This window comes from Indicator indicator, chromosome 16 (assembly GCF_027791375.1).
Source record: "Indicator indicator isolate 239-I01 chromosome 16, UM_Iind_1.1, whole genome shotgun sequence".
Taxonomy (NCBI): Eukaryota; Metazoa; Chordata; class Aves; order Piciformes; family Indicatoridae; genus Indicator; species Indicator indicator.
The window spans coordinates 18,330,895-18,358,376 of record NC_072025.1 but is presented as its reverse complement, the minus strand read 5'-3'; the positions used below and the strand labels follow the sequence as shown (position 1 = coordinate 18,358,376).

General features: G+C 50.1%; 1 protein-coding gene across 1 annotated transcript; it reads left to right on the top strand.

The window, feature by feature from the left end:
* Positions 1–336: 336 nt before the first annotated feature.
* Positions 337–11,075, top strand: WDR93 (WD repeat domain 93). The gene is given in 15 exon segments (XM_054387746.1): positions 337–600; positions 1,321–1,516; positions 2,007–2,071; positions 2,304–2,382; positions 3,211–3,338; positions 4,721–4,808; positions 5,461–5,644; positions 5,855–5,925; positions 6,349–6,432; positions 6,749–6,880; positions 7,399–7,678; positions 8,549–8,615; positions 9,243–9,411; positions 9,517–9,727; positions 10,958–11,075. Coding segments are annotated over 15 exon segments (2,136 nt in total).
* Positions 11,076–27,482: the final 16,407 nt, after the last annotated feature.

The following is a 27,482-nucleotide window of genomic DNA, read 5'->3' as shown; positions in this document are numbered from 1 at the left end:
GGGGAAAAGATGAACCATATAGAACAGGATTGCTATGGAGGGGGAAAAGATGAACCATATAGAACAGGATTGCTATGCAGGGGGAAAAGATGAACTATATAGAACAGGGTTGCTATGCAGGGGGAAAGGATGAACTATATAGAACAGGATTGTTCTGGCCAGCTATGCTGAAAGGAATCTCCCTTGCCTTGCAAAAATCATTAATCAACCTTTTTCTTCCCCCTCTCCCCCCATCCCATTACCTCATGCAAGTAGATATTGCACGATTCTTTGCTCTTCTGCATCTCCTGTGATTCCCACATCTGTGGTGTGGTTTGCATCTGGAAGAGCAGAAGCATGTCTGTGTATATCCGGAAGAACCCCCTGGAGATTCCTCCACCATCTGAGAGGGACTGGCTAAAGGACGAGGAGGAGAATTTCTTCCTGCAGGATCCTGATCGAAAGCGTGCTGCCTTGCCTCAGCCCTTCAGGATGATCAACAAACTGGTGATGCTGGTTTTTGAGAATGCTATGGAAATCATTGAAAGAAGGGAGATGCTCCAAGAAGCACAAAAACTGAAGATTCAGCCCACAAAATGCTTTCCTACAGCTGAATTCCAGGTACAGAGCCCCTCAGAGCAGAGGCAGAGTTAATCATCACAGCAGGTTTTCAAGAGCGTGTCTATCCAGCTGATTTTACACTCTTCTGTTCATCACCTTCCTCAGAAACCACCACCAGCTCACTGCTTCCAGTTGAAAAGGCTGCAGCTTCTAAGCTGGTCTGACAGGTTCTGCTTCCCACCCACCTATCAGACCTCTCTGAAAAGAGAGAAGCAGCTGTTAAACAGCTTTAAATTCACCTTCTGCTTCTCAGGCTGGCCCCTCCCTTGTTTGCTGAGGAGAAGGCAGCTAGTCCTTAGCAGTGGACAAACTCAGTTCTGCCTTCTGAGGTACATCCTGGCTGGAGTGTTGTGAGCTCTGTGGAGGTATCCAGGAGGATGCAGTGGTGTCTGCTGATGCTCTGCCTAGAGGAGCTCAGTATCCCATTGCAGCTCTGTGAGAAGGTTGAGCGCTCCTCAGTTCTAGGCCTTTAAAGCCTCTTCTGTTTGCCAGCAGGGAAAAGGTGGGAGCAAACTTTCTCCTTCCCAACACAGAACAATCTCTTTGATGGAAATGAGAGGCCCTCCCCTGCTCTTCTGGTGAAAGCTCAGGCAAAAATATCTCCCTTGTAGAGTCAATGATCTCTGTTGGTGAAGGACTAGGAGTCTGTTGCTAGCATGGCTGATGTGCCCACCACTGGGGAGGCAGTTGGGTGTGTTCATCTTTTCCCTTTCTTGGCAGGTAACTGGAAGAGCCAATTGCCTTGCAGTGTCTGGGACACACATCTTTGTTGGTCTGTCCGTGGGTCTGGCTGCTTTCAAGGTGTCTGACTGTAAGGAGCTCTGTGCCTGGGATGCAGCCAGCACAGAGATTTGTGCCATCCGTGCTTCGCATTTGGGGACTGAGTGCCACGTCCTGCTTGCTGTGGATGAAATGGGTTGGTGTGGCCTGGGTTTCCTTGGCTGGCTGGGGATGGCTGTACTCTGGAGCTAAGGAGCTGACAGCTGCTGAATCAGGAGGGAGATGGGAATGGCTAACAGGGTTCCTAGAAAGCCTTGCAAAGAGGGTGTTCGATAACAGGTCATAGGGTGACTGTGATTAACAGAGGGTGTGGGTTTCGTCTCCTCTTTGGCACAGCAGAGGCAGGTGCAGAGCTGAGCGTAGTAGATCTTAGGGACACCTCAGAGCAGACTTTTCAGACTGACTTTTCCATCTCTGTGTACAGTTGAGTGTTTATTGCTGCTGGCATAAGGAAGCCAGTGAAAGTTTAGTGCTGGAAGCAGTGGGATGTTCTTCCTTGAGCCCAGGAAAAAATATTGTCCTGTCCACTTTCCTGTACATGTTGTAACAGCTTTCTCCAAAGAGCATGGCTACCATCTGTTCACTTTTCTCCTCCTCCTTCTGTTACTTTTGTATTTCTGTTGCAGGACTCGTCTGGCTCTTCTGCTTTCACAAGGAAAGCTTCTTGCTCATTAAAATCCTAAATGAAGTGGTGAGTACTGCCACAGACACTGGGCAAAGGCTGGTAAGAAATCAGTCATAAGGAGTGCTAATTGCTCTCAAGAATTTCTGTCATGAGTAGCAGCACGTTGAGGGTGCTGTTCAATATTCATTCCTGTTCTTCTCACAGGTTGTCTGGCCTTCACCCTGTTGAGAACTGTGGAAGGCCACAGAACTCTGAATCAGGGATCTTGCTTTGATGCCAGCACTATGTTCTTTGGCAGGAGGATATCAGTATGCAAAGCACTTGTGTGGAGGTGGTGCTGTCCCCAGGAGGTGATTACACAGGAGTCCTGCTGCAAGGCAAGTGCAGCAACATGGTTTGTTGGCCTGCTGTGTTCTAGCACAGAGGCCAGCAGCAATGCTTTTGAAATGTTGAAAGTGTTCTGGATTCTCAGGGATCCTGTTCCTAACCCTCCCAGTCCCTCCTCCAGCTTAGAAAGCTGGTCCTGCCACTTGCCATCCTCTCCAAGAGGCCTGGTGTGGATCAGGACTGATCCTGAAAGTGAGCTGTCTGTAACTGCCCAGCACAGTTCCCAGCTCCCAGGAGGCTCAGTGAAAGCAACTTTCCTGCTTCCTCAGAAGAATCAAACTCACTTTTTCCTCTGGTTTGCTGTGGCTCCCTGGGACACTGGGAATAGGTACACCTGAAGAATTTCTCTGCAGGCATAAGCCAGACAGCAAAGGCTCTAAAATCACTGCACCAAATTCCTTACTACAACATTTTTCTGCTTCATGGCAGCTGCCTCTGTCAACCCATTTGCTGCTGGCAGGCTTTCTGAACCCTTGTTTGGTAGAATCTGCCTGAACATACACTGAGAACAAGTACACACAGAACCAGTGTGAGACCATGTCTCACTTTCTACTTTATCTCAGAGGACAACAGGGTGAATAGCTTTGACTGAGTGTCTCCATGGAATTTGGTTGGTGGGTATTGGACCTGGAGGCTGAGGTGTCAGTTTCAATCAAGCATGTGAAGCCTTAAGGAGTAGGAGAGGTGGGATTTTATATTAAAAAAAAAAAAAAAAAGTAATCCAGATCATGTTTTAAGGACATAAAATAACAGAGGCTGCTTGCTTGAGAGACCTTTTCTCCTCTTCTCCAATTGCTCAACATGGTTTCTCAATGCAGACAGCACAAAAGCTTGGCTGGAGATCTACCAATTGCCTAAGGATTCCTGGCTGAAGGAGATGGAAAAGAACTCAGGAGCTGCAGCAGGGCTGGTTTGCAGGGAGAGGAGGTCAAGCTGGACATCTGTGGTACAAAATAGTTCCATCTCCCACTGTGCCTTATTTGCTTGTACCCTTTTGCCTACAGGTCCTTCCCCAAGCCTTGCCCCTGCAGGCAGTGACAGCAAGATACAGGCTGAACAAGTCTGTTGGCCCAGGGGGATGGAGTCTATGTCTGTGTGGCTGTGCTGCTGCCCATCCCACATTTCACAAGGCTTTTTTGTTATTGGGACATGTTTACTCTCCCAAGACAGGCGAGGGATCCTCCCAAACAAGGATCCCTTGGTCCCAGTTCGAGTCCTGCTGCCCCTCCCTGAAACTGGCAGCTCCTTCCCCCCAGCAGTATTGCCCCATCTTGAGGAGGCCCTGCATAAGGCTTATCCTGTATGCTACTGGGGGAAGGTTAAAGAGTGGGAATTGGGCTGATACCACCTCTTAGAAGTCTGGTCCTGAACCATGGTTTGTGTTTTAGGCTATCTGCAAATGGAGGCTGGTGGGTCACAGCTGAACCCTCCTGGGTCTCTTTGCCTGTTTGCACTGACCACTGCCACCTCTGGTTCTTTGGCAGAAAACTCTGGAGCTGCATGGAGGGTTCAGCTTAAATGATAACTGGCCTCAGGTCTTACAGGGAATTTTAACTGCTGAGTCAGTGGTCACCCCTCTCCTGCATTGCTTTCACCCTGATAGGTTTTTACCTCTCAACACACAGGCACCTTCTGCCCAGCACCTCCAACCAACCCTCTGTGGTGCCTGCCTCATATGTCCTTCCTTCTCCTTTTCAGCAGGGACTTTTCTGGCCATTTAAGAGAGAGGTGCTTCTCAGCCTTGTCTTCAGGGCAGACATTCTCCTTCACTTGGCCAAGCCAAAACCAAATACCCAGGCAGTCCCTCTTTACATGGAATCAGCAAAGTGCTCAAGTCCCTGTCCCTTTCTTCTCAGACATGGTTGATTCTTTAGCTAGATCTTTTCTATTTAGCCAGGTGTCAGGTGTGTGTGTGTGGGGGTGGTGATGATGGGAATACCCCAGTGCTAGTCCCCTGTTAGGATTTTCCATTCTTGGGCTCTCTGAAGTAAAACCTGGTTCTTGGATTCAGCAGCACTCTGCAACCTTTAGTCCTGCTTTTTGTTCCCCCCCATCTTTTTTCCTGTGCCCCATGCAGTAAGTGGAAGCTGTTTAATGCACAAAGACAGGAGGTGCCTGGGCAGAACATTCTTTGTGATGTTGAGAAAGCAGTGACCTCCCTCAAGCTTCTGGGTTTTGATGGTTGAGCTTAAACCCAGTAGCTCCTAGGCAGTGTCAGCCCAACTTTGCATACAGTTACTTTAGAAAGCATTTGATGCCCATCAACAGGGGGAAACTTAGCAGCACAGGGGGCACAAGACAGTTCTCAGGCTGACATTTTCATTGCAGAAGTCTCATGTGTCTGCAAACAATGCTGATGCCAAGCTGAGCCTCCCGGTGCTGCTGCTGAAGGTGAAGCCACATAAACCCATTACAGGTCAGGACTGATCCTGTACTTGCCATGTGAAACCTTCTTCAGCTGTCAAAGGGGTCCTGGCCCTTATGGCTGCAGAACAGTTCAGAGAGTTCCTGTAGCATGCTCCCTGGTGTATTCCTGACCTGCCTTTGCAGTCAGTTGTAATCCTGTAGTGGGAGTTGCTCCTTATCCAACCATCTCAGGTGTCCCCTCTGGGAGCACAAAATACTTCAGTGTGTCTCAAAGTGGGTGTCATACACCCTTGGCTTCCTTGTCGTCAGAGAGCAAGGAAGTTGCTTCCTAGATCCTAGCAACCTGGCAGCACCCCTGGTTTGCCACTCTGGGTCCTGGATTCATAGGAAGGTGCTGAGAATGGGGAAGGAGCAGACCACAGGCTGGAACACTGGTCAGGGAGAATGGCACAGGAAGGCAGAGTGAGCTGGGCCCTCAGGTGACTTGCCCTAGTCCCTGCCTTCAGCTGCTGGATAATGGGCCAGTGCCATGGCAAGTGCCACATGTTCTCAGTGTTGAAATCCTTCTACCAGGGAGAGGCTCTGTGTCCCTCTTCAGGACAATGCCACCCTGAAGGAAGGATACTCCAAAGTGCATCAGAGCTCTCCGTGAGGTCTGCTCCTCCAGGGCTGTGCCATTTTCCCTTGTGTCCCTAATCCAGGCACTAGTTTTAAAAGTCCTTTGGATGCCCTGAAGGAAGTGGATGATGACAGCATGCTTGGCTTGGGGTACAATCACCTAATCAAGGCCTCCCAGTGGGAGCAGCATGAAGCAATCTTCTGCAGCACTTACCAGGAGTATCTGGAGGTGATGGATGAGACAGAATGCAAGGAGGAGCCCCCCAGGTGAGTGGGAGCACCAGCCAGGATTTCAGTCCATGAGACATCAACACAGGGTCCTTTTCAAGCACAGAGGGAAGTCTCTGTCTTAGCTTTGCTCCCCTCATCCCAAGCTTCAGGGCAGGGGGATAGAACCAGGTCTCATTGCAGTGCTGCTTACTTACCAAAACTTTCCTTTTACAAATATTTCTTCTTTTTTTTTTTTCTTTTTTCCAGACATGCTACTTTTCACTTTCTTTTGCCTAGCTGGATCCTACAGTTAGGACCTGAAATCAAAGTCCAGCCAGGTAACCCAAATGGATAAGAAGCTCCTAAACTGTGAAGCACATCACTGCATGACTTGGAGCTCCAGCTAGAGCTCACTGGCTCTGGCTTGGCTTCACTATATAAATTCCATCTCCAAGGACATAAGCCTGGATAAAAATGTCTGAGGCTTATGAGTCAATTACTGGCATGGAATCAAAGAAACTTAGCTTCATAATTTAAAAAAATAACCAAACAACAAAACCACCACAAAAAATGAGGGGACAAATAAGCAAGATAAAAGTAACAGACAAGGGGAGAGTTTGTTGTGGCTTAGTTTCTGTGTCAGGGGAACCATTGAGAGCTCTAACAAGAGCATTCTGATGGTGTTTTGGTGTTCTGGATTGTTCCTTTCTTTGTCATCTCCAAACTCCTCCTCTCTCCTCTTGTCCCCTTCACTGTACCAGATGTTCCAGCTGGCATCAGTGTGCACTGGGATGGAAGCCACAATCTCTGCTTCTACTCACTTCATCCACTCAAGGGGAGAGCAGGTAAGACACTCTTCTTTCTCTGGCAGAGCACTCTGTGGGAAGCAGGAGTATTCAGTGGCCAGTGGCTGTTGTTCAGTCAGACCTTGGTGATTCAGGAACATGAAGAATGGGGAGGAGAACTGCTCCATATCTTGTAGGTTAGGCTGGATGCTAGGGCTCCATGCTGCACAGGCTGGCAATATTTTGAGTGACTCCACTCTGGCAGGAGGCCTCAGAATGGTGCATTTTGTAGCAGCAAATTGGAACCAATTTCTCTCCTGAGAGAGAGTACTCTGCACCTTCTTACAGTTACCTCTCTTCACTTCCTTCTGTTTAGATTCTGATCCAAAACCTGATGTGGTGTGGCCATGTGCAGCTCCAGTTGTGTGCTCTGCTGTTAGCTTCTGCTCCAGGTACCTGGCACTGGCATGTGAAGATGCAACAATAACTATCTGGGATAAGCACCTAGGTGAGTTTTGTCCTTTGGGACTGTGTATTGGGGGTCACAGTGAATAAATTGCTCTCTTCCCTAGGAGTTTGAGGCTCTGGGAACTGGCAGTGAATTTACAGCAGACCCACAAGTAGTTTGGACTCCTTCATGGGATGCTTGGCAGAAGTTGCCAGCACAGCGTGACTGCCTTAGCCCTGACAGAACCATTCCCATCCACAGCAGTGCAGGGGCTGTGGACTGCTGCAGCAAGAGCCTATTCCTGCCCTGCTCTGAGGCTGTGGGACAGGCACTAATTTGCCACTTCAGCCTGAGGTCATCTTTGAGGCTGTTGTGGCCTCACAGTCCAGGCTGCTGCCAGTGCTAGTGTCATCCTGCCACGGCGCAGGGATTCTCCTGGCAGAAGAATTTTCTGCTATCAGGATTGTTCTGGTGGCTTCTGCCTCTGAGCAGGTCACTGTCCAAGCTACACTTTCCTTGGATTTCTTCCTAAACAGCTGGGTTTGGTTTGTTGTTGTTTTTGACTCCTCATTCCCCAGGATACCCACTGTCTGTGACTACCATTCTAGAGGAACGTCTCATCCGTAGTGTCCACTTCCTGAGGAGCTCTGCAGCTGCCAGTGATGGTGCAGATCCTGCCTGTCCCACTGTGACACCTTGTCCTGGTGCAGATCCTGCCTGTCCCACTGTGACACCTTATCCTGGTGCAGATCCTGCTTGTCCTGTGGTACAGCTCCTGGTGCTGTGTACAGACAGCTCTTTCTATTTGGTGAAAGCACCCAGGGCTGGGAAGTCCAGCATCATGCTTCTGGCAGACAGGTGAGGTAGAACAAGTTCTTTACCATGAGGGTGGTGGAACACTGCAACAGGTTGCTCAGGGAGGTGGTTGAGACCCCATCTCTGGGCATATTCAAGGTGAGGTTTGACAGGGCTCTGGGCGACCTGATCTAGTTGAAGATGTCCTTGCTGACTGCAGAGGGGGTTGGACTGGATGACCTTTGGAGGTCCCTTCCAACCCAGACCATTCTGTGACTCTGTCAGATCTCATTCCAGCCAAAGAATCCATGTGGGGTGGTGGGCAGGTCCAGGGAGCCCCAGATTTCTGTAGGGAGCTTTCTACTGCTGATACTCAGCTCTGCCATGCTGCTGCCTGCAGCAAGTGTGGTTCTGCTAGGAGTCAGTGCTAGAATCCAGTGGTTATGGCAGAATTAGGGCTGTTTCTGGGGTCTACAAAGCAGAACTCAAGTACTTGTAGCACTGCTCCAGGGCTGACATTCCGCCAGGTGGGTCTCTGCCAAGTACCATGTGAGATTTTTTTCCTTCTGTCTTCTGTCCTTGCCAGGTAACTTTTCTTTGGAAGTCAGAATTAGCATTTCTTGCCTTTTCTCTCAATGTTATGTTCATGTGTTCCCTTGGTTTGAGGAGAGGGCTGAGCTCTAGGAAAGCTGCAGCTCTGCAGGCTGTGGTTCCATGCCTCCATGGCAGGCTGGGGATTTGTGTCTCCAGTGTAGCTCCTAGGCTGGTCTGCACAAGGATGGGCCTCAGGGCTTCCTGCCCAGAAGAAGACAACCATTTCCTTCGTGGTTAGAACTTCATGCCAGCTTGTGTGCCACACACTGCCATCCTCACAGCCTCTCACTACACAGCAGGGCCATGGGGCAGTGCCACAAACACGAATCTGTTTTGCAGGCCTGAAGATCCAGAGCTTGCGGTCAGCGCGGTGGTGCCTGTCCTGGCACTCCCCAGTGCAGTGAGTATCAGTGCCAGCCCTCTGGACACCTGGGGCAGAGCACAGCTCCTGCTGGGCCAGGGTCCTGTTTCCAGTAATGGCTGTCACTGGATGTCTAGAAAACAAGGAACAGGGCAATCAGACAGGGTACTGCCCTCACATCCTTGCTCAGCCTCCAACTATTTTTAGCTTGGGGGCTTCCTTCCAGAGGCCCTGGAGACCCTCTGCACACGGACAGGTCCAGCTGCAAAGATGAGAGGGTCTGAGCATGAAGCTTCAGGCAGCAGGGTCAGATATGAGAGGGCATCATGGTGAGAAGTTACCAACACAGGTCCAGCCAGACCTGTCAAGGAGCCTTAAAGTTTTCAGGCATGGGGGGGAGAAGGACGAAAAGTTGCTCACCAGAGCAAGCTGTGCAGAAGGGTGGAAATGGTTAATTTCTAACTCTCCCTACTGCCCCTTTCCAATCCCAACCTGCAGCAATTCCAGTCCAAGTTCCCTGCACAGCCTGTGCTTGATCTTCTCTGGCCCTGTGACTACTGAGTAGGCAAAGAAAACAGTATCATGGTTGAGGATGTGAAGTGCTGAATGTCACTCTGTGTCCCTCCTGGGAAAAGCTTTTCACTCCTTTTACATCTATTTCTAAGTGTTAACTTGCTGTTTAAGGTTCTGGTCTTCTCCTGGGATGGCAAGGTGTCCCTGATGAACACTGCCACATCACAGATGGTTTGCAGCTTCACTACTCCACCTTCTCACACTGTAGCATCCCCCTGGCAGCCAGTGTTCAGCATGGATGGGGTGAATGGCTGCTTGCTGCTTCGAGGTGGGCAGCACCTCTAGCCTTAGCTATGTGCTCACTGGGTGCCTTCAGCTGCACACTGATCCTTGATAGTTCTCACTGGCTGACTCTGTTCTGGTTTCTGTGTAGGAGATAAGCAGCAGCAGCAGCAGGCAGATGCACTGGCGCAGAGCAGTGCCAACCACAGCACCATCTTCCTTTTTGACTTCAACTCCTACCCACTGAAGGAGGCTTTCCCAAAGGAGCCAGATTTGCCTCTCAGATCCTTACAGGACCTGCCTTGGCTGGAGAGATGTAACAAGTTCTTGTGTGATAGGTAAGGGACCCTCCTGCCTGAGAGGTGAGGGCAGCTGCACTGCTGGGAGCTGTGGTGTTGCTCAGGTCTCATGCTGGAGCTCCTGCATTCTGTGTGCTGTGACAGATTTCTGTCTGGGTAAGGCTGATGTTCAGGTAGCTGGATCCCTGATGGACACCCTTCCTCCTCTCCCTTCTGTCCTTCCTGGAACAACTTAAGAGCTGTAAGCCAGGATGCTGGGGGAAGCTTTGTCCTTCCAGGTCTGCTTCTAATGTGCTTCTGTGCAACACAGGTTGTGCAAGTTTGTCAGGAAATGATCCTCACTTCAGTGTCTGCCTATTCCCTTTGACAGCAGAGGCAGACGGAGTGGGGATCTCTGGCCCCTTGCTCCTCCCTCCCATCCAGAGGTTTATTTAATGTTCAGACAGAATTGTGTTGGAGGTTTCTCGGTGTAAAAAGGTCCCCGGCACCCTCAGGCCGTGGTTGCAGAGCTGATGCATCGAGTTCATGCTGTCAGTAGATGGCAATGCGACCTCTCTTATCGGGGGACCTTCTCCCATTTGGGAACTTGCAGCTCGATCCGTGTCGACGCTCTCTTGTTTGTTGTTCCTGTGCCTTCATTCTCTGAAATGGAGCAGGTGGGTGCAGGTGTCACCTCACAGCACACATCACCTGCTAATTCCCTGATTCCTTGTCTCCAGAGTGACTCCTGTGCTGTTGTCTGGCTGGTTAAGTGCAGGGAAGTTTCATCCTGTGCTACCAGCCACCCATTCTGTCCCTCCCTCTCATAACACTGAAGAGTAGACTCTTGTCTGCCTCATAACACAAAAACTGGGGAGACTTCACCTCCAGGGGTGTCTTGCTCCCTGGCTGCTGAGAGTTGGGCCAGAGCAGAGCAAATACAACTGCAGTGAGATCTGTGCCTACAGAGGCTAGCAGGTAAAGGGAAATGTGGAGGTCACTGCTGTCAAGAGCAGTAAACTTGAGCATGAGGGTTGCCCAGGGAGGTGACTGGGGCCCCATCCCTGGGCATGTTCAAGGTGAGGCTCAGCAGGGCTCTGGGCAGCCTGATCTAGTTGAAGATGTCTCTGCTGACTGCAGAGGGGGTTGGCCTGGACCATTCTATGATTCTGTGAGGGAGTTACTGAGGGGTTTTGGATGCAAGAAGTCTGAACTGTTTAATTTGTAATGAGCCTCAGGGAGCCTTAGGGGAGCCAGGCTAAAGTTGCCTGAGCACCAGGGTCTCTTTTAATCACCCTTTTCTTCCCTTGTTAGGCAGCAGAAGCTGCTGGAAAGTGAAGAGGAGTTATCTGAGTACTGGAGCTGCCTGCAGGCACAAGCAGCTGCCATGGACAAGGAAAGAGAGAAGATGAGGGGCCAGAAGAAGCCATAGTCAGCCTTGTGTGCTGAGAGCCAGGCTCTGCACTCTCACAGTCCTGCAGATCCATGATCCAGCACTAATACTTTGACAGCAACTCAGTTCAATTCTCCTGCTGCTGTCCAGCCTGGGGCAGTTTGTCATCTGCAGCAGCTGCCTGCCTGCTACTGCTCAGCCACAAGGATCTTCAGCCCTGCCTCTCCCCTTGCCTAACCTGTTCCAGCAGGGTTCAGCCCTTCCTCATCAGAGCCAAGTGCTGCTGGTGGAAGAATCTCGAGGTGGCAAAAGCCACTGCTGGAGGTGGCAGGCCCAGCATCCGTGTGGTTCAGCCAAGTATCTGTGCTGGATCTCTGGGTCCTCCCAGGGACCTGGAGTAGTGTCAGGACAGTGTGGTGTGTCACAAGGTCCCATAATAAAGCCTTTTCTCCATCACAAGTCCCTTGCTCTTAACAGGACTGGCATTTGATTGTACTCTGGTGTTCTGTCCTGCTGGTGTTGAGGCTCACCACTGTGTCTTATCTCCCTCTCTGACCCAAATGTGCAGGCAGCAGCATCCTTCAGCTTAGCAAGAGACCTGCTCTTTTCAAACCAGACAGCAAACTGGCCATGGAGGGGGCAGAGCACAGCAGTGCCACTGCAGGGTGTCAGGCATGACCTAGGCTGTTCTGCAGTCTAGTTCTTTCTTTGACTTCAAAGCAGGCAGTTGAGGAATTGCAGCCTGGAAAGGTGCAGACAAGCTCTCTGGGTTGTGGTGAGGCTAGAGATGGTTTTGGAGCCAAGAACCAATGTCACTGAGGAGCAGGACAGAAGCTGGGGGTGCAGGTAAGTTAGGGCTGTGCTGAACCAAAGACAGGCCAGGAGCATGGCCAGCATGTTGGTTCAAAGGCCACAAACAGCTGAAGCTCATCCTCTGGGAATAAAGTCATGCAGTCTGTCATGGAGGTAGGAATGGGGAGAAGCATTCCACCTGTGTCACAGTCCCAGGTGCCTGGATTTGCTCTGGAGAAGGACCAGCTCTTTGAACTAGACCTCCCTCTTTGCTACCTTTGTGAAGAGCTTTGAGGGCCAGAGCAAAGCCTTTTGTGCTGTCATTTTCCATCTGCCACAGATTACAGCTTCACAGCTCCTCTGATTGTTATGGCTACTGATCCTGGGCTGAGGGAGCACTTGCCAGCTGCCTCAGTGCAAAGTCAGGAGGGTTAGCTCCAACCACCTTCAATGCCTCTCTAAACTGAGCCACCTGGTTCAGCACTGCAGTGAACAAGGAGTAATTCCTGAACCTTTCTCATGTGCTTGCTGTGGTGGCAGTGACAACTTCATCATTTTGTTTCTGTGGTACTTTAAGATAAGCAATGGACCTTCTGCCATAACTGGACACAGGGGATCCCTCAGGGCAGGAGTTCTTATCCCTGCATTGCTTCCCATGCTGCAGAGAGACAGCACAACTAACACACAGCCTCTTGAACAGCACTGGGTCTAATTCTTGCTGTTTGAGCAACTGTGAAGGGCTTGAGGATCTGTGTCCTTAATCTTACCCCATCTGCTTTCCATGCAGAAGAGGAGCAGGGCTTGCCTGGCATCAGAAGGGGCAGGAGAGGCTCTGCTAACCAGTTAGCTGTCCTCTGCATCCACCACTTTGTGTGTGTTCATCTCAAGAGGTGCTTGTTTGTTTGCAGTTTGGATTCATTCTAAAACTCTAATCATGTGCTTGGCCAAGATAGCCAGGAGCTGGCAGGCTCCACAGAGAAAGCAAAACAACAAGCAGCTGCAGGAGGTTGATGAAGAGCCTTTGTTTTCACTCATGACTTCAGCAGGGGACTGTTTGTTCCCTGCTTCTTCAGAGGGATACAGAAAAATGGGTTGTGTTGACACCTGCCTTGGGGAGGGAGCTGTGTGCTGAGCTCCCACAGCACCTTTCTGGAGAGGACCTGAGGATTGCTTATTCCAAAGATGATGCCCTTGCCAGCTGTTCTTTCATTCCTGGTCACTCTGTGAGCTGTAGATCTGAGCCAGCTTGAGCTCTTCTGCTGCTGGAAGCTGTAGGGAGGTCTTGAGAAGTGTCATAAACATCAGCATCAAAAGATGAAACTCTTGAAGAGTTCTGGCTGGGAGTCAGCTCCTAGCTCAGTGCCAAGTTCAGTGAACTCAGAGGTGCTAGCTGGGTGTAATAAGAATAATTTATCTGTGTATTTTAAAAAATGAAACCAGTTGGTGTATTGAGGCTTGTGAGAGTGAGGAAGAGGAGCTGGGCTCCACAGAGAGGCGCTGGAGCAGCACCGTTGCAGCAGAGCCAGGCTCCTGCCCAGCCATGCAGAGATGCTTTCTGTGGGAGAGGAGCCTCTCCTTTAATCTCCCTAAATTATCTGCTGTTCTCTGCAAGAAGCCAAATGTCATCTTACATCTTTGCATACTTGTTTGTGCTTTTTGGAAGCAGGGGAAATCAGAGGCTGACCTGATAAGATTCCCCCATGCCTGAGGACCAGCAGAGCTTTGGGCTGTATGGATAAGTCACAGCTGTGCTGTTGGAAGGAAGGTAGCCCTCAGAAGGGCTCTGGGAGCTGCACTCCTTCTACCTATGTGGCCAGCTTTCATTTAACAACAACTCACATATCCTGTGGTGCCTCACCACATACAACCTGAAGTCATCCCAAGGAGGAATCTGCAAAGACCTCTGTGTCCCATCTGGGGCAAATAATGCAAATGACACCATGCAGTGGTGCCTAGAGCAGGACAGTCCCTGCAAATGCTTGCTGTGTTTGCTCTGGAAATAGGAGCAGCACAATTTATCCCTGCTGTACAAATCTGTGTCTGGATACAAGCTGAGCCAGATGCCACATCCCATTCCTAGCTGCTCAAATAGCTTTCATTGTCCAAACCAGTGTTGCCTCATTACCTCTAATGCCAGTCCCCTGTACCAGAGTACAGTTTCTCATTGTCCCTTGACTCCAGGCTATAGCTGTCAAGCTGTGCTGTTCAGCAGGTGAACTCTTTTAATCTTCCTCAATGCACTGTGTCAGGGATCTCAGCCTGGCTGAACTTGGAGCTTCTGTAAACCCCTTCAAGTTTGTCCCTGTTTCTGTGCCAATCTGTCATTGCCTGGTGTTTCTGGTGCTGCTCTGTCTAAGATCTGGTACAATCACAGAATGTTAGGAGTGGGAAGGGACCTCCAGAGATCATCCAGTCCAACCCCCCATGCCAAAGCAGGGTCACAGGGCATGAGAGGCTGAGTTCTGCTGGCCTTCATCCCTGCTTTTGCAAGAGGAGGACTACTGGGATGAGAAGTGAGCCCTATTTTCAAGGCCAGACTCCAGGAGGAAGCAAACTGAGCCAGGCTGAGGGTGCTAGAGGGGATAAGAGTTTTGCATGATGACTGGGGTGATGCTATGTTTTGGCTGTCACCCCATGGAGGTACAGGCCCCTCATGCAGCTGAGGACAGACAGGGCTGATGCTCTGAAGAACTCACACCCATGTAAGCCAAGAGCCATGGCTGGGGTGAGGGGCAGCAGCCTGGCTGTGCAGTAGGGGAGGGTTTGTCATTGCAAGAGCCAAGTCGTCACATGGCACACCTCTGTACACTGCCATGTGCTGGCTCAGCCCCAGGAAAGTCCACAGCAAGAGGAGGGAAAGGTGAATGACTCATGGCACTGCAGGGCTGCTGATCAGGCAGGAGGGAAATGTGCAGCATCTGGGCTGGGGCTGCCAAGTGTGCCAAGCTTTGGCCACCTCCAGCACCTCAGGCTGAGCAGATCCTTTTGGTGGCAACTTTACCTCTGCCTGCTGGAGCAAACCACTGCTCTTCTGCATGCAAAGGGCTGGATCCTTGTCAGGGAGAGAAGGGATAAGTTTGTGAGGGAGTGTGCAAAGGAGCTGGAGATCTGCAGAGGGGAAAAAACAAGTCCCACACAGAGCGGGGAGGAAGAGACACTAATTAGGCAAGGAAGAGGAACCTGCCAGGTTGCAATCCTAGCAACCAATTACAGGATAATAGAGCACAGCAATGCAGGGCAAACACTAAGGAGAGGATGTTGCTGAATGAATTCCTTAGTGAAACACAAGGATCATGACAAAACCACCCAGCACCCTGATTTTAAACCGCTCGTCATAGATGCCAGCACAGGCTGTGGAAATGATTCCAGGTATTAAGCTGCCTGTGTGGGAATTGGAATCATTTCTCACCTGAACAGGTCATGTTCCAGCTTCACTGGACCTTGCTGGACCTGAGGGAGGTGGAAGAGCTGTGTGGTTTGTGTTGGAGGGACTCACAAGCTGTGTGTCTTCTCAACACAGACATAGGAAGACTAAATAGTTCTTGGTGTCCACCGTGGAGCAAAGCTGAGTTCAGGTTAGGTCTGAGGGGAAATTGGCACTGGCTGTGGAGGTAGCATTAGTGTAGCTCTTCTGGGGAGTCCTGCAGCAGCATCCATCTGTGGATGTACCTCAAACTACCCCAGGAAGCCTTCTCAAGCAGCTGACAGCAATGGCATTGCATAGACCTCGCACTGGCCAGGGAAATTCCCTAGCAGAGGGAGAACTTTCTAAGGTTTTTCTAGCCCAGATTTCCAGTGCTTCTTAATTTCTAGAAGTGAAATGGTGTGGGTTCCTGAAACCTTCCTCACATAATCTGTGCTTGGCTCCTTGCTCTCCATGAAGGCTGTAACCTACTCCTAGAGTGGTGGAGGAAAATGAGAACAACATTTCACCCAGTCCCTGGGGCAGTGCAGCAGGAGCAAGGAGCCAGACCAGGAGAAAGATTTGCAGCTGCTCCAGGGGAATTTGAGTACTCATAGAATCGTAGAATCAGTCAGGGTTGGATGGGACCACAAGGATCAGCCAGTTCCAACCCTCCTGCCATGGGCAGGGACACCTCACACAGATCAGGCTAGCCAGAGCCTCATCCAGCCTGGCTTTAAACACCTCCAGGGATGGGACCCCAACCACCTCCCTGGACAACCCATTCCAGGCTCTCACCACTCTCATGGGGAAGAACTTCTTCCTCATGTCCAGTCTGAATCTCCCCACTTCCAGCTTTATTCCATTCCCCCCAGTCCTGTCATTACCTGAGATCCTAAAAAGTCCCTCCCCAGCTTTCTTGTAGCCCCCTTCAGATACTGGAAGGTCACAAGAAGGTCACCTTGGAGCCTTCTCTTCTCCAGACTGAACAGCCCCAACTCTCTCAGTGTGTCCTCATAGCAGAGCAGCTCCAGCCCTCTGCTCATCCTCATGGCCCTTCTCTGGACACCTTCCAGCATGTCCAGATCCCTCTTGTAACAGAGGCTCCAGAACTGGACACAGTACTCCAGGTGGGTTCTCACCAGAGCTGAGCAGAGGGGGAGAATCACCTCCCTTGCCCTGCTGGCCACACTTCTCTTGATGCAGCCCAGGCTCTGGTTGGCTTTCTGGGCTGCAAGTGCACACTGACAGCTCATGTTGAGCTTCTCATCCACCAGCACCCCCAAGTCCCTCTCCTCAGGGCTGCTTTCCAGCCAGTCACTGCCCAGCAATTCCATTCCTGGTAGCTTTAATCCTTTATGGCTCTCCCCCACGACAGGCTCCTGGCAGAGGCTGCAGCAGTGATGGTGGATGAGACAGGACTTTACAGACCTGCCAGGCTGTACTCCCCTCCTGCTTCCACTGCCCTGACCCTTCACAGTGAGCAGGCAGTGGGGACTATGATTTTGTCAATTGTTTTTGTTTGGGTTTTGTTTTTTTCTTTTTCCTCCTGATGCTGTCTCTGTGGAAGTTCATCTTTTAGCAACACATTTTCTTAAAAATATTTCTGCTGGAAGCATTGCCAGCAGGGTCCCTTGGCACTGGTAAATGTTTGCTGAGGCTGAATGGTGGTGATCAGCACCGTGGACTGCAAGCACCCTTCCTGCAGGTGAAATCAGAGGCAGTGCTCTGAGGGGGGTTGCAAGGGTTAAAGCAGGTCTGAGTGATAAAAAGAGATAGTGCTGAGTTATTTTGCTTTGCTATGATCACTTTAATCAGTGCTTTTCAGGCACAAGCTGTGCTTTTCTCCAGTGCACATTACCAGGGCTGTAACTCATCATTCCTCAGGGATCAGAGAGGCTGAAGTTATTTACTTGTTAGAACCAGGGTGAGCAGATAGAGACACATTTCCTGTACAAAGTGAATCTGGATCTGAAACCTTTCTCTGTATATTCTCCACCTCTTCAGGGAAAACCTGAAAACCAGACCTGGATTTTGCACTTGCATCTCCCTATGACCACGCTGCTCCTAATCTCCCACACTGAGGAAGAAAATATGGAGCCTAAGTGTAGCTTAGGCTGCCTGCTTGTGCACTCCCACTGAAATCAAGATTAACTACAGCTGCCCTTACTGAATACATCAGGGCAGCCTCCTTAGAACATGATCATTTTCTTGGAAGACAAACACCTTGGACCCGTGGGGCAAGGTGAATTCTCCTGGGCCAGGGTGGCAGGCAGAGGGGGAGGGGTGGTGAATTCCCCCTGGACATGCCAAAAGGAGTGAGTTCAAGTGACTTAAACCTTAAGAATTAAGGGGGTTTTGAGGTTATTTGATGACAGATAATGATTTAGTAGAAACGCTTGGATGGAGAAGGGAAGGCTTTCAGAGCAGCCTTCCAGTACCTGAAGGGGGCTGCAGGAGAGCTGGGGAGGGAATTTTGACAAGGACTGGAAGTGACAGGATGAGGGGCAAAGGCTGTGAGCTGGAGGAGTGGAGACTGAGACTGGAGATTAGGGAGAAATTCTTCACAGTGAGGGTGGGGAGACACTGGAACAGGTTGTCCAGGGAGGCTGTAGATGTCTCCTCCCTGGAGGTGTTCAAGGCCAGGCTGGATGAGACCTTGAGCAACCTGGGCTGGTGGAAGGTCTCTCTGCCTGTGGCATGGGGTTGGAACTGGATGATCTTTAAGGTCCCTTCCAACCCAACCCATTCCATGATGCTATGATTCCAAAGCTTCCAAAGGAAAACCACTCTCACCCTTGGCAGTTTGATGCTCGTTGTGGTGACAGTCAGTTTCCCATTTAATTTTGACTTTGCTTTCATTTATTGGGAGCAGAGCAACTGCTAGAGGCCCTCTCCCTCTTTCAAAGATGCCATCCTGCAGTTAGGAAATATTTAGCCAAGCACTGGGGCAACAGAACAGAGACATGAAAGGCAGGTAATGAAATCTAATGAATTGTTGGCAAAAAGATCAACCAATTAATGCTTTCAGCTGCTGCAGCACAAAGAAGACACATTCCCTCCCCTCCCTCCCTCCCCCAAAGGTAGATCAAGCACTGTTATGAATTCCTAAAGCCTCTTTAGAGAATTTAAAATGCATCTTCCAGCTCGAAGCTGTGGACTCACGTAGCATTCCAGCAATAATATTTTCCCAAGGATGAACTGTTCCTGAGCAGAATGGCCACTGAAGTGCATTTCATCTGCCAGGGATTTCAAGTTAGCAGGAGCTTAGAGTTCTCTAAGTAAGACATGTATCATCTGCTGGAAAGCCAAGCATTTCCTCAGGAGGTTTAGAAAAGATCCTGTAAAGTTGTTTTCAGATGTTGAGGGTTTTTTTTGTATATTTTTTTCCCCACTTCTCTTCATTATCTAATTAGAGGCACAGGGTAAAGAAGTAAGAGGAACTCTAAGGAAGCAGGTTTGAGTTTTCACAGAGGAAAAATGTAGCCACCTTTTGTTTCATCAGTTTCCAAAGCCACTTTTCACTGAATTTTTTTTTCTTTTTTCTTTTGAGCAAAACCTCCATGTACATGCTCAGTGTTTTGGGAAAGAGTAGAGAAATGTGGTTCTCCAACCACATTTGTGATCTTCTGCTCCTTTTCCTTGTGATACTCAAGCAGAGTTCCTTGCAGTGGACTCTTCCCATGATCTCCAAAAGGCCTCCTTCAAATCAATTTCTAGTCTCCTAAGGTTTTTCAGATGAACATAAGATAATTGTCTAGAAAATTCTCTGAAGATTTGACTCTCATTTATGTGAGGAAACAACCAAATTGCTCCATGAAGTTGCTCTGGGCTAATCCTGCAAGGAGCATTTGGCTTGGACAGTTTCAACGTTCACCTGAGACTGTGAAATGAACTTCCCTGGGTCAAATTCATTCCTTGTGTAGCTTTCTTGAATGTGTTGACTCAGTGGATTTACACCAGGAGGAAAAAAAAACTCGTTTCCTATTTAAATCAACAGGAGGGAACTTCAGTTCCTTGCAGCCCCACTGAGGAATCACCAGTGACCAGCAGGTGGGTATTGCCCCTATGAGTCCCTCAGGAATTGCATCAGGGCTACCTTTGCAGAGCTTCACTGCTTCAGAGCAAGGCTCTGCTCATCTGCAATGGCTCTCTGCATCTCCAGGCCAAGACAGAGCCTCCTGGGCTTCTAACTGAAGCCCTTCTGCTGAGGCAGCATGGGCACCCCAGCTCTGAAGTGCAGCAAAGCAAGGGTTGTATTTATCAGGCTACTCCAACATTAAGCCCTGGGTAAACTGTGAGCTGAACCCTGTGTTTGCTGTGACCCCTGGGGCAGAGCCAAATGCCTGGAATCAGAAAGGCTGAGCAGGGCTGAAACTGTTACAGAATCACAGAATCAATAAGGTTGGAAAAGCCCTCAAGGATCATCAAAGTCTAACCTGTCACCCAAGACCTCATGACCACTAAACCATGGCACCAAGTGCCACGTCCAATCCCCCCTTGAACACCTCCAGGGATGGTGACTCCATCTCCTCCCTGGGCAGCACATTCCAACCTCTAACAACTCCTTCCATGAAGAACTTTCTCCTCACCTCCAGCCTAAACCTCCCCTGGTGCAGCTTGAGACTGTGTCCTCTTGTTCTGGTGCTGGTTGCCTGGGAGAAGAGACCAACCCCCTCCTGGCTACAACCTCCCTTCAGGTAGTTGTAGACAGCAATGAGGTCACAACTACCTGAAGGGAGGTTGTAGCCAGGAGGGGGTTGGTTTCTTCTGTTGTGCTTGCAGCCTTCCCTGCTAAAGCTCTGTGCCAGGGACAAGGGGCTCAGGTGAATGAGAGGTGAATCCAACCAGTGCCCAGGCAGGGCCAGGAACCTGCTCCCACTGGCAGCACTTTGCTGGGAGAGTAAGGGGAATTTGAACACAATCTACAGGAGACTCAGGGACCCTGTGGGAAGGATGCTGAGGAGGGCAGAGAGCTGCAGGATATCTCTTTTTCAGAAGCAAATGCCTTTTATTCAATCATCTTAGAGCCCCTCTTGGCTTCAGTGCCCTCTCCATGCTGGTGAGACTGATTATTTGTGCTAATGTCCTCATCTCTGGTGAACAATATTGCTGCTATATTTAATATGAGAGAGGGTTATTGCACTGTTATCTAGAATGAGCTGTGGCCATTATAGGTTGCTCTGTATCTCAAAGCTGGTTTTAATTAAAACTGCCAATAACTTTTCAGGTCTTTGACTTCTGGAGCTGAAGTAAAGGAACAAGATGCTCAGGTGGCTTCATTTGATTGTACAACTAATTATTAGGAGAGAGGAACTGGGTTCAGTGGCAGCTGAGCCCTGCATTTTCATAGAATCACAGAATGGCTCAGGTTGGAAGGGAGCTCAGAGATCATCTGCTCCAACCTCCCCACCATGGGCAGGGACACCTCTCAGCCAGACTCAGCTGCTCAAAGCCTCATCCAGCCTGGCCTGGAACACCCCCAGGCAGGAGGCAGCCACAACCTCTCTGGGCAGCCTATTCCAGAGTCTACTCTTACTGAAGAACTTCTTCCTCAGCTCCAGTCTAACCCTGCTCTCCCTCAGCTTCAAACCATTCCCCCTTGGCCTGTCTCTAGACACCCTCATGAGAAGTCCCTCTGCAGCCTTCCTGTAGGATCCTTTCAGGTATTGGAAGGCAGCTCTAAGGTTCCCCTGGAGTCTTCTCCAGGCTGAACACCCCCAGCTCCCTCAGCCTGTCCTCACAGCAGAGGTGCTCCAGCCCCTGTATCATGTTTGTGGCCTCCTCTGGACTCCCTCCACCAGCTCTGTGTCCTTCTTATGCTGGGGACAGCAGAACTGGAGGCAGCATTCGAGATGGGGTCCCACTAGAGCAGTGTAAAAGGGCAGAATCACCATGCTGGCTGGGACAGCCTGGCTCAGCTGGCTTCCCAATACCTGAGCAGGTCATCACTTTCCCAGGCCCATGGTAGGAGATGTCATTCTCCCTCATTCCACTCAGCTTGACTTGATTATGAGCCCAAACTGTGGGATTGCAGCTTGCCTGGGATCTCTTTGGGCAAATGCCCCACTAGCCAGAAATAAAGACCTGGCTCCTCAGCAATTGCTTGTCCTGAAGTAAATTCAGAGAGTTTTCTTGCTCCCTTGTGAGCTTCAGCAAACCTGGACATCACATCAGCTGCTCTGCCAACACCAGTGGCAGAATCTGAGGTCACATCTCCCTTTACCTGCAGAAAGCAGAAAAAAAGCCTCACAAGTGCAAGATTAAAAGCCTGCAATGAAGATGCAATTAGAGATCAGAGAAACCTTCCTGCAGGGAAGTGTTAATTAGTCCAATCAGAGATTTCTGTGTCTCTTTCCCTGTGCACATCAAAGTTCAAGCTTTTGATGGTCATAGTAAACCTGGAAAATGATGTTCCTATCCAATACCTGATGATCAGTTTGAGCTCCATCATCGATCTCCTTTGCTCTAATCTTTGCCTGTGATCAATATGCAAACACAGCAGAGGTGAGCTCGGGACTGCAGCTGACCCTGAAGGCACTCCTTGATTTGAAGCAATTCCCTCTTTCACCACGTCCCACCTCCACCCTCTGGCCCTGTGACACTGTGCCTGTGTTCAAGAAGTCACAGCTAACGCCTGGGGCTGATTTCCAGCGGGGAGAAGGATTGGGATTTCCTGCAGCTTCCTGAAGAGGGGACCCCTTCAGCACCAGGATCTAAGTGGCAAAACGAAGAATGAAATGACCTTTCCCTCCCCCATCCTCTGCCTGTGCTTTGTCTCCTGAGCATCACCTGCTACCTGGCAAGTTCTCTTCCCTCACCTCAGCCGATGGCCAATTTCCACCTCACCAAGCACTGCTGAAGTACTGCTGGGGCCCCATCCCTGGAGATATTCGAGATGAGGCTCGACAGGGCTCTGGGCAACCTGATCTAGTTGAGGATGTCCCTGCTGGGACTGGATGACCTTTAGAGGTCCCTTCCAACCCAGACCATCCTGTGATTCTGTGGGTTTCCACTCTTCACTAACACCTCCCACGTGCCAGTACATTCAGTAGAGTAACCAGGAGGAAAATCACCCCAGATTTACACCCAAATTTCGAGCCTCTTTCCTCAGAGCATAGGGACAACCCTACAGCATTAGCTGGTGGTTTGGGTAACCTGGGATCCCACCGAGGCACCCATCCCCTTGCTGCTGTGATGTGATTTGTGTCCTCGGGCTGTATTTTGGGCTTGAATCTGTTCACATTGAAGCAGGATTAGCACCATAACACAAGCTAAAAGGCAGCCTATTTGTGTGGGCAAACAAAGGCAGGCAATGATGGGGTGTGTGAGTGAGACACCTTCTCAACCGTGCCATGAAACCCTTTCTATTTCCCAGCCTGGAACTTCAGCCTGGCTTGCCTTAGCAGCCAGTCCTTTCATTTTGTTCTCCTTGTTGAGCCTTTAAAGTTATTTACAAGGCACTTCCAACCGTGGGTGATTTAGGCTGCTCTAATGCTTGGTTTGTTTTTGTCTCCTCGAATTGCCTGCTGACCTGCAAAGCAGTGGCCAAATCAGACTGAAATTAAAAAGGTGGTGGAATATGCCCCAGTCTCTCCTCAATCAATACCAGCCTAAATTACTGCAAACCTGGAGCCATGGTGCATGTAATACATCATTTTGTAACCCCATAAATTGCTTTTAGCCTGTCTCTTCTGATTCCTTCTTAATGGCCTTTCAGCTAAGATCAAGTGTAGCATAGGTTTGGCATCAGCTGTGTACCCTGCCCAGGACCATCTTGCACTGTCAGTGGGATGAGCTCTGCCAAATTGTTTTAACTCCTCCATACTGGTCATTTGGAAGTGGCTCTGAGGTGGTTCCCCTTTGAGGATTGCATTCAGAGAGGCAATTCTGGTCTGGCATGAGCTGTGATGCCTTGCCCAGGGCTGGGTTTTACTTATTCTAAGGAAGGAAGAAAGAAAAAGAAGAGAGGTGGGGGAGAGGTTATTGGACTTTGGGATTTAACCCCTAGGTGACAGAGCTCCAAGTCACTACTGCTTCCTATGGTTTCTTTTGGACAGCTGCAGCAGTTTCAATCCCCAGTGGGGACCTCCAAAAGTCACTGTCCTGCAGCCCTCTTGCTGTGGCCTCTGGAGACCACAGCTGGGGAGGCCCCATCCTCCCCAGGGTAGTCCTGCTCCTGGTTCATCCCTTTCACAGAATCATAGAATGGTCTGGGTTGGAAGGGATCTCCAAAGCTCATCCAGTCCAACCCCCTCTGCAGTCAGCAGGGACATCCTCCACTTGATCAGATTGCCCAGAGTCCTGTCGAGCCTCACCTTGAATACCTCCAGGGATGGGGCCTCAACGGCATCTCTGGGCAACCTCTTCCAGTGTTCCACCACCCTCATGGTGCAGAACTTGCTCCTAACCTCCTTTGCTTGCAGAGAGCTGTGTGAGACTGAAGGAGCAGGTGTTGAGCCTGCCCTCCTCCTGAGACAGCCCTGCGGCTCGTGCGGAGCTGGAAGGACCTCACCATCTGCTAGCCTTGCTGGCCTGCCCATGCCACTCTCTTCCTGGCACATACATGCCTGTGTCACAAACCCTGCTGCAAGACAGGCCCCCACCTGCCTTTGGACCAGCCACCTCCACAGCTCAACTGGAAATATGGAGGGCACTGAGGGAACAACTCCGTTCTCTCCACTGCTCCTTTCTCTACAGGCTGTCTCCACAGGGCTGTTCTCAAACAACTTTTCAGAGGGATGGGTTAAGCCCAGCCCAACCCAACCAGAAGCAGGACCAGCACTGCATCCCTTCAAACAGGGCTCTTGCTTTTGGATACCTTTCCCCACCCTCAACCCCCTTTTCTGTGGCTGTCTGGACACTCCTCTGGTTTCAGAAGGCACCTTCTGGTTTCCCATGAGATGTGCAGCAGAGACATCTGCTTTGGGTGCTGCCACTTCACCTGCACCTTCCCAACACTTCCTACTTAAGATACCAACTAACTTCTGTAAAAAATATATTCTTCCCTGGGCTTGGTTTCAGGAGACTATAAGAAGTAGCATCCCAGACATTCCTGGACATGAGTATCTGGGAAGAGAAGTCAACTGGAGGTTGGCTCCTCTGCTTGCTCCAAATCCTTGTTGAAAAGGAAAACTTTTCCTCTCATTTCAGTGCAGTTTCTCTCAGTTTTCACCAGAGGTGTAGGTACAAGGGAACAAACATTTAATCATGAGTCTTCTTTCCTGGTTATGCATCTAGGGCCAGTCACAGAGCTGGATGGAACTTCTCATCTGCCTTCCCCATCAAGGGGGAGTGAAGTGATTCCCTGGGCTGGGAGATCCCTGATGAACTGAACTACTCAGGGGATGCTTAAGATTTGTTGACTTGAGCTTTGCAGCTTGTAGCCCTCTGAAGTGAGAAGGTAGGCTGTGTTGTAAAGAGCTCAAAACACTCCCAGATGTTCAGAGGTGGTCAGAGAGCAGATTTTCCTATCAGAAGCATGAAACACCACCTCCTTTCAGCAGAACACAACCTCTTGGAACACATCTAAGAAGGAAAAGCATGCCTGCTGTTGGAGGGCACATGCAAATGTCCTGTTTCAAGCTGGCATTTGAAAATGAAGGTTCCTGTTTGGGCTTGTTTCCAGTTTTTCCCAGGGGAATGCCAGCATTTTCCCACTGGAACTGCTGGCTTCCTTTCAAATGATTTTTCAGTAGGGAAGAAAATTAATTTTTCTCTGGAGAGAGTCAGTCTCAAAGGAAACAAAACACTTTTGAGCCTGCCACGTTTGGCCTGCTTGCCAATGCCCCTTTACTGCACCAGCCACCTGGATCCTGTCCCATAAAGGCTGTGCTGGGGGGAGACACAGGCAAGACGTGGCAGAGGAACCCACAAGTAACTTGCCTGTATTTTTCTAGCACCTTAAAATCAGATGCCACCCCAGGGCAACCCAAAGCAAGTCAGGGTGGGATCCCCCAGCTCTGGCTGTGAAGGCAGAGAGCAGCAGGACTGCTTTGAAGCTGCTCTGAGCCTTCCTGCCCTTCCGATGCCCTTCATCAGGAGTCAGCACAAGTTTCAAGGTGGCATGGGGAGTGTGGCCTTTTCCTCTTGATGGACTTCAAGTGGATTAAAGGCTGCTGAGGGGTCTCTGCACTTTACAAGTGATGCAGTCCTGCCTGTATGAGTCCCTGGCAGCACGGGAGGAGGGCAGCCCTTAGCGCTGCTATTCGTCGGGCTGGGGGGGAGCCTTTAAAGCTCCTCAGGTCTTCTGCACATCCAGCTGCAAACTTCATTCCTTTTCTTTCTGAACATCAGGGGCAGCATGCACAGAGAGGTAAGCCCTGGTGCTTTTTTACATATCTTTATTTGAGGCTGAGGTGTTTAACCCTTTCTGTTCATCCTAACAGGAAGCCTCTTCCTTAGCGGAGCTTGTGCCAGGGACGTGGCACTCAGGGCAGAGCTTGCCCTGGAGAAATGGCTTCTGCAGGAACCATAATGGACTTGTGTGCAGATCACAGCACTGATAGGCATGATCTACTGCATCTGACTTCAGCTTGCAGTAGCTTGACCTTTTGCCAAAAATGAATTTTAATAGGCAATTGACTTAAATAATTGGTAAGTGTTCGAATCAATACTGGAACAGGGTGGCTAGGTGTGGGAAAGGGATTTGAAAGGAGTTGCAGATTCAGAGCAGGAGGATGATGTTTGTGGAGGTTGGAGCACTGTGTACAGCCATCACTTCAACTACAAAAGTAGTTTTTCCTCTCCTGGAGCACTCCCAGCAGGGTGAATGCTTCTCCCAGCCACACAGAAACAGGCTCCAGCGCTCACTCCTGCTCTTGTGCAGGGGTTGTGGAGCCAAGGAAGGATGCCATGGATTGCTGTGGGAGGGAGAATCCAGGTGCACATCCACCCTGGTGCCATTTAGAGCTGCCTTGGGGATGCACACTGCTCTCAGCCCCTGTGGCTGCCCCAAACTGGGGCTTTCTGGGCTCCAGTCCTGCAAGCAACATCTGAGTGATCATAGTGAGCTCACACTTTGGGTGTGCAGAACAAAATCATGTTTGGCAGAGCATTATTCCTGCAATGGTCCACAAGAAGGTTCTCTTTGACCATAAAGCATGGCTGTTCCTCTGGCCTCCCTTTGCCACACGTGGGCAAGGGTAGGGGAAGCCTCATCACACTCCAGCAGCAAGCAGTGAGAGGTGTGTGGTGCTGGAGACTGCTAAGGACCTGTTCTCTACTCTGAAACTATGGCAAACAAGTGTAACCCTGCACATTAAAAACAAGCACACCATGGTCTGAGAGCAGGTTGTGGCTGCTAGCCAGCCCTGCTGGCCACCATGGCCAAGAGGCAACACAGGGCTCTGCTCTTTTTTGCCTTGCCCAGCTTGGCTTTCTGCACAGGACAATTTTGGCAGTGATGTATGAGGCAGAGTAGACCCCAGGTTGTTCTTTCTTTGCTGACCTGGCTCTGCAGGTGGAGCAGCAGCAATAAGTTCATGGTTGGTGGCATGCGTAGCTATGCCTCACTGACACACTGGTGCTGAAGTGTGGAGCAAGTCACAGACACAGAATCACAGGTTGGAAAAGACCTTTTGAGATCATCAAGTCCAACCCATCACCCAACACCATCTAATCAACTGAACCATGGCACTGAGTGCCTCATCCAGGCTTCTTTTAAACACTTACAGGGATGGTGACTCCACCAACTTCCTCTTGGCAGCTCATTCTGAGGGGCAATCTCTTTTTCTGTGAAGAACTTCTTCCTAAGACCAAGCCTAAACTTCCCATGCTGTTTTTTAGCAGAAGCTCTGTGCTGTGCTGCTGAATCTCCCCCCATTTATTTATTGTTTTATTTCTACCACATAGAAAAGTCTGTCTCTTTGTCCAGAAGGAAAAACAAAACAAAACACACCAAAGCACCAAAAATATTTGCATTTGAACACTCTGTCAGCCCTTCCCATGAAGGAACAAAAACGATCCATTGTGAAAGTCAGGTTTTCCTCCCTGGGCAATCCCAGGTGGAGATGCCTTTTGTTCAGGTGCATTTAAATCCAGACCACCTGAAAATCATTAAGGGCCATGAATCTATAAAAGGCTCAGTGGGGGGGTGGGTGAGGAGTATCAGAGGCTTGCAGGGTGAAGAACTTCTGCAGAGGAGAGGAGGATGGTGGCTGCGGGAGGCAGAGCTGCGTGGGGAGCTGGACGGTAGGTCGGGCTGGTGACTGCTGTGGTTGTGCTGCTGTTTGAAACAGCTGCTTCACTTG